Genomic DNA, 6,549 nt, shown 5'->3' on the forward strand with positions numbered 1-6,549 from the left:
AAGATTAAACATTTCCAGCGTCTTGTCTATGTTTATATGACCTACATTCTTGAAGGTATGCCAAAATTGTGATTAGCACTTGGCTTAGGAAAACTATATAATAATATATGCAATGGAAATTATAGCTTACTATAAAATTATATTTTAAAGCGTGGCCTTGCAGTCTTCAGCTTCATTTCCCATCCATGTGAAATCCTTTCGTAATACCAATGCCTCTTTATACTTTATACTTTATACTTTGTACCCTGTAAAGCTATAGACCCCCGATCTGGCACTGATCTATGTAAACAACGATCCCCTTGGGGGCTTATGTCATTGAGAGCGATTGCAGCGATAGTTATTCAATATTCTCAATATTTTGCACTGCGTGTTCCGTTTTCAATTAGACAATCGGTGCGATCTATACGCCCCATGTAATTCACGTTGTAAACACAATGTTTTTACACTTGCAGGGCCAAGTGGGCGTGGCAGCGGCGGATCCGATGACGTTGGACCCTGTGCAGGGGAAGTATCAAAACAAACAGACGTCTGTGTTGATTTGCAATGCATGTGGATTTTTGAACCGGAATCCATTTTCGAAATCAAAGTTCGGTGCTTATCGGAAATCGGGGGCACCAGCTGTTGCAGCTATACGGAAGTAAAACCCCCTGAGTCAGAATCATCTAAATATAGATCGTATAGCTAGGGAGCAGTTATTATAGCGATTATGTGTATATTTACAGGGTATTCGGCTGGGTTTTCGAGAAAAGGGGGTATGCCGTCGGCGGTCAAAGGAAGTCGTAAACAAAAACGAGAATAAAGCAGACAGACTGCGGGTCATGATAACGCCTCTCTGACGTCAATGGGCAATATTCGAGATCCTGGTGGAGTGTCGAGCGGTCGGAAACCCGACTCGTAAACACCTTCTCCGGACTTTGGACGCCTCGAAAGCGAAACGGGATTCTGCGAGAATCACTGGCCGCTGATAACGTGTGCCAATGGGAACACCATACATACTCGTGTCTGTGTGCAAATATATTTGGTGCTGGCCAGACATGGACACCATCACCTGTCAGGGGCGTGGCAGCCGCACACAGTTTCCGCACAAAATCACTTGGCCTTCTACACGCAGAAAAATGGTGCAGAAATGGAGCAATAAACTAGGTGCGCCTTGCGGAAATCTGCAAACACTGGTTCTGCAAATATATGGATTTAAAAAATATAAAAATAACGACCTTTAAACAATGTAAAGATATACGGACGAGCAATGAAAGAGCCGCAAAGTTTGATATAGGCAGGGATCGTTATAAGTAGTATCTGCGCACAAGTATCTTTTTCTCTCCGTGCCGCATGGGCTGTGGAGCACAGCTGCTGATTGTCCAAGGGGGGCTGAGCCCCATCCACTAGTTCTGACCCACCGTGGGATCCTCCCCCGTGCCGCCCTCTTCCTGTAACAGATTGCTCAACGCCTCCAAGGCGGTCACTTTGTGGTCGTCGGCAGCGCGCATCGGCTTCCTTATCAAGAAGGTGCATCCAACAAAGAGCAGCTGGTGTACTTTGCATCTACACTGAGCGAAACGCTCGCCTTGTGCGCTATCAGCCGCTCAGGGCCTTTTCCTTTCCTCTCTTTGCCCCACTCTCCGCTGGAAGTCGCGTGCCGAAGCTCATTGGTCAGTGCTGGCCGTACAGCGTGAATACGACGTGGATTCCATAAAATAATATGTGTGATAAAGTACGGAAAAAGTGTTAAAATATAGTTATCCATATTTATGGGTATCTTCAGCATGTAATTAGCATGCCAGTTTAAGAGAGGCTGCCCAGGTCTTCCATCAACGGCTCAATGCACTTGACCTTTGGGAGGCGGACGTCCGCATGTCGGGAAATCGGCGGACCGGTCAGCACTGTCGCACCCACTTCATCGCTCGGTGGCTTCGGCTGCAGCTTCGGATGCAGCTATCTGATTTCGGCTACGGTTTCGATGTCTGGCGGCGTCCACGTCTTTATAAGAATTGCGTGGGGCGCAGCTGATCCGCTCAGTGCTGCGACGGTTCCCAAGCGACGCAGATCGGCGGAGATACATATATACCCGACTCATAGTCCCAGTCGGCGATAGTCAAAGTGGAGAACCGAAGGGCCTAACGGCACACTCGAGACGAGAGACAGTCGATAAGATTAACGTCAACTTAATTAAAAGCACGGAAAATAAAAGCCAGGCACCAAACAAACGATCCATCGATCGATCGATCGCATCGCAACTAGCCTTAGATAATAAATGGCCAACTCGAGTGGCACTCGTTCAAGTGATTTGTGATTGTGGCTCAGTTAAACGCAGACTAAAGCCCTGGGAAAAAAGTGTGTGACTCAGGTTGGCAAGTTTCCACATCCCCAAGATCCAAGGGATCGCATTCGACAGCGGAACCAGAACCAGATACAACAGCAGAATGTACGTGGCCAACACCACGGGCGGCCTAATGCTGCAGACCATGCTGTACTTGGCCAACCACACCAGTCGGGCGGCAGTCAACACCCTGGTGGACCTGCCACCAGCTCCCAAAAGTGGTAAGTAATCCGAGCCACGGCCCACTTTTGGGCACGTCGATTGCTCCATCCGGCGCAACTAGAACATGTCCATTGCAAGTGGCGTTTGAAATAGGCGTAGCTGAGGGATTTCTAGTATTGCCATAAAATCTATACCAAAATATTAGACTAACTTATTCAAAAAGAAATGTAATTGGATTTTGATTAAAATTCTACAAAATATCTACAAGAAGCACTCAAATTAGTAGTTCTTATGTATTATATAGTAGTTCTTATTATAACTCGAAATTTTGCGTGGTTATTAACGAATTGGGCGCGCTTGAGAGAGCTCAGTAATTGTAGCTATGGTTTTGGCCGCTGCTGTGCCAGTTGGGGGTCACCAAATCGGGGTTTCCTACGCCTTAAGTGGTTTCTCTAGCCGTGTGTGTGCCGCACAAACAGTTTTCGGATCTTTAGTGCTTCGAAATCCAAAGATGCTGAGTGCGGCTCCAGTGGCAAATGGGGAAAGCTCTTCCAAGAAGCCCGCGGCGATTGCGATCACCTGAGCGATGGAAGCACAGGTGGCAACTCGGCGTGCTTCGATTTGATTTGGAAATCAGGGTCCCAAAAGGCTAATGACGTGACTCCGTCCGGCGCGGTTTCCTACACATATCGTGCGTACATATATGTAGATATATGCAGATGCCTATTTAGTTGTTGGAGGGACGCGGCACACGCCTATCTAATCGAAAACTTCCGATACAAACGGAAAGCCAAAGAAGACCACGATGAAGTAAAGACGGCACTCCATGCACCGCTGGCCGAATAAATTTGAGTCTCTGGCCCAATACGAGCATGAAATACTTAATGGAAGATTAGGGGCATCTGTCATCTTGAAAATTGTCTACGATTTTTCATGGATCGTTAGTTCTAATTGAGATCTTGCAACAGGGCTAAGGAATTTTTCAAGCAGACAGCTACCAATTAAAAATTGCTTATTACGGCTGCATGTAGATTATTTCAAAGATTTCAGCCTGGGTGGTTTCAACTACAACTATATAAAACTAGTGATAAAATTCCAGCACGCCCGTTGATTTATAGAGCAATCATGCCACAACTAACCCACTGCTTTTCTCAATCCTCACCAGACATCAACGAGGTGAAATGCTTCGGCGTGTACGGCTGTTTTCCGATCAATGGGCCCTGGAACACGGTGACCCGTTCGATAAATGTGCATCCGCAGAAGCCATCGGAGATCGAGCCCCATTTCACGCTGCACACGCGAAGGGCACTGGACCAGCCGAAGTATCTGGATCTCAATGATCCGGATAGCATACAGGGCATGGGCATGGATCCCAAGGGCAAGATATTTCTGCTGGTCCATGGATACCTGGAGTCGGGTGAGATTCCCTGGATGTGGGACATGGCCAAGGCGCTGCTGGCCCACGAGCCCGAGGGTCGGGCGGCCGTGGTCCTAATCGACTGGGGCGGTGGCGCCAGTCCGCCCTATGTCCAGGCGGTTGCCAATATTCGGCTGGTGGGCGCCATCACCGCACATGTGGTGCACATGCTGTACGAGGAGTTGCGTCTGCCCAATCTGGACAATGTGCACATCATTGGCCACTCACTGGGTGCCCATCTGTCCGGCTATGCCGGCTATCATCTGCAGCACGACTTCGGACTGAAACCGGCCAGGATAACGGGTCTGGATCCGGCTGCTCCCCTCTTCACCGACACCGATCCCATCGTGCGGCTGGACAAGACGGATGCCCACTTCGTGGACATTGTGCACACGGATGCCAATCCCCTGATGAAGGGCGGACTGGGCATCAATATGCGGCTGGGCCATGTGGACTTCTTTCCCAACGGCGGATTCGATAATCCCGGCTGCAACAAGAAGTTCCAGGATGTGGTCAAGAAGAAGACGCTGTTCCTAACCATGCAGGAGTTCCTCGGCTGCAATCACATCCGCAGTCAGCAGTATTTCACGGAGAGCATCGGCTCGCAGTGTCCTTTCCTTGGAATAACCTGTGACTCCTTCGAGGTGGGTAACTTGAGCATTGTAAAGACATTTTTCCCTAATCAGCCCTTGAAATATGAAACTTAATGTGTAATACTCCTTCTTCCTCTTGCAGAGCTTCAAGGACACAAAGTGCACCAGCTGCGAGGAGCCGGGCCACACGTGCCTGCGAATGGGCTACCACAGCCAGGAGGACTACCAGGAGCAGGTGGATCTCGGCCAGCTGCAACAGGGCGATTCACCAGGAGTCTTCTACCTTTGGACGGGAGATAGCAAACCCTTCTGCCGACTGCACTACAGGATAACAGTGCGGGTTTCCGGACACGACGAGAGCACTCTGCACGGCGGCGAGGTGGGCATCCTGTCCATTCAGCTCCACGACGCCCTGGTGAAGAAGGCTGGCAAAAGGGAACGAGCTGCCACGGATATGATGAAGTTCTCCCAGAAGGCAATGTACTTTGAGCCCGGCTATGAATACAAGGCTTTGGTGGCCGGACGGAATCTCCGGCAGCCGGAATACGCGACTGTAAATTGGGAGTACCCCACCAGTATACTGAATCCACTCACCTGGCGCATCCTATCTGCGCCGCGTATCTACTTGGAGTACATCCTCATCGAGGTGATGGAGTCCAGTGACATATACCTAAAGTTGTGTCCTCAGCACGAAGGAGCCATTCTCACGGGCGCCGAAAATGTCCTGCGCTCCAGCTATTGCAAGGATTAATAATTACCTGTTTACTTAGCAACTTTGGTAGTTTATTGGCTAATTGATGATGATATTATCATTTCAATTAATTGATTAATTATCTACTAAATTCGGAATTGTTTGTTAGCTATATCGTTACTTAATTAGCTAATTAATTCTGAGTTTCTCTCATGTCTAATGATTAATTAGCTAATTAATTATGAAATTAGTTGGCACTTCCTCAGCACAAATGCTTTTTGTAGAAAAAGAATGCAAGCAGTGCAGGTTTGCGCCACCGCTAAGTTGTTTACACAACCAGAAGCGGCACAATGCTGCGTGTCTGTGCTATGGGAACAGACCGAAACACTGTTCCCAGTTTGACATTTATAGCAACTCGCTGAGGAGGAACAGTTTGTATTTTATTATAGTATTTTAATAGTTCGAAATGCGAATCAATCGTCAAACCGTTATTTATTGTATAAAATAATATTTTCCATACATTTTTTTTTGAGTTAAATCTATTTGTAGTCGTGTGTAGTGCACCAATATAGTCTAATTTAATGTAAATAAACATGCAAATTTTAAACATGCCATGCTCCATTTCCAGAACTAACTCTCATGTGATATAATCTGGGTTATTCAAATGAAGACCCACTTGTTGCGCCGAAAGCGCGACTTATGTGTAGGGAACTTCAAGTTTGATAATTGTGATAAAAAGGTTAAAGACAACACGACAAGCCCCCAGTTGGGGATCTGCCTGCCATAACTCAAATCAGCTGTGGATTCTAATGAATTATAAACACAAACACGAAACGCTGGAGACGGGGGACATTCCATGACATGGATCCCCGGTCTGTGTTGATGTTAATATTTTAAATGCTTATCGGGGCAAATGTATCTATCGCATGCATGTGTATCTTTTACATATAATTGATATTATCTGCATTGATTCGACTCGTTTTCAGCTTCGTTCGCTGCCGTCTCGATTTCGGTTTCGGTTTTGGTTTTGGTTTTCGTTTCTGTTTCTGTTTCTGTTTCTGTTTCTGTTTTGTTTTTGTTTTTGTTTGAGTTTCAGTTTAAGTTTCTGTTTCTGTTTCTGCGGCCGGCTCTTTGTTTTATGATCGAACATTTGGACATTCCAACGCTCTCCGGGCAGCCCCAAGCCTCGGATACTACACAGAAAAAAGTTCAAAGCTGTTGTCACACTAAAGACGCAGTCTTTTGAAAAAATTTGCGAAAAATGGCCAAAATTTAAGGTGTCCAGGTTGGGACGCCAATCGATTAGAAATTAAGTTACGAGCTCAACGAGGTATGACATTCCATATTTGGGTAATTCTTTGCGTTCTTA

General features: G+C 46.9%; 1 protein-coding gene across 1 annotated transcript; it reads left to right on the forward strand.

Moving 5' to 3' along the window:
• Positions 1-1,941: 1,941 nt before the first annotated feature.
• Positions 1,942-5,794, forward strand: LOC6550428 (pancreatic triacylglycerol lipase). The gene is made up of 3 exons (XM_001977006.3): positions 1,942-2,538; positions 3,645-4,540; positions 4,632-5,794. The coding sequence occupies exons 1-3, from the start codon at positions 2,421-2,423 to the stop codon at positions 5,238-5,240; spliced, it is 1,623 nt and encodes a 540-aa protein (XP_001977042.1). The 5' UTR covers positions 1,942-2,420; the 3' UTR covers positions 5,241-5,794.
• The last annotated feature ends 755 nt before the right edge of the window (positions 5,795-6,549 follow it).

This window comes from Drosophila erecta, unplaced genomic scaffold (assembly GCF_003286155.1).
Source record: "Drosophila erecta strain 14021-0224.00,06,07 unplaced genomic scaffold, DereRS2 tig00000279-arrow-arrow-pilon, whole genome shotgun sequence".
Taxonomy (NCBI): Eukaryota; Metazoa; Arthropoda; class Insecta; order Diptera; family Drosophilidae; genus Drosophila; species Drosophila erecta.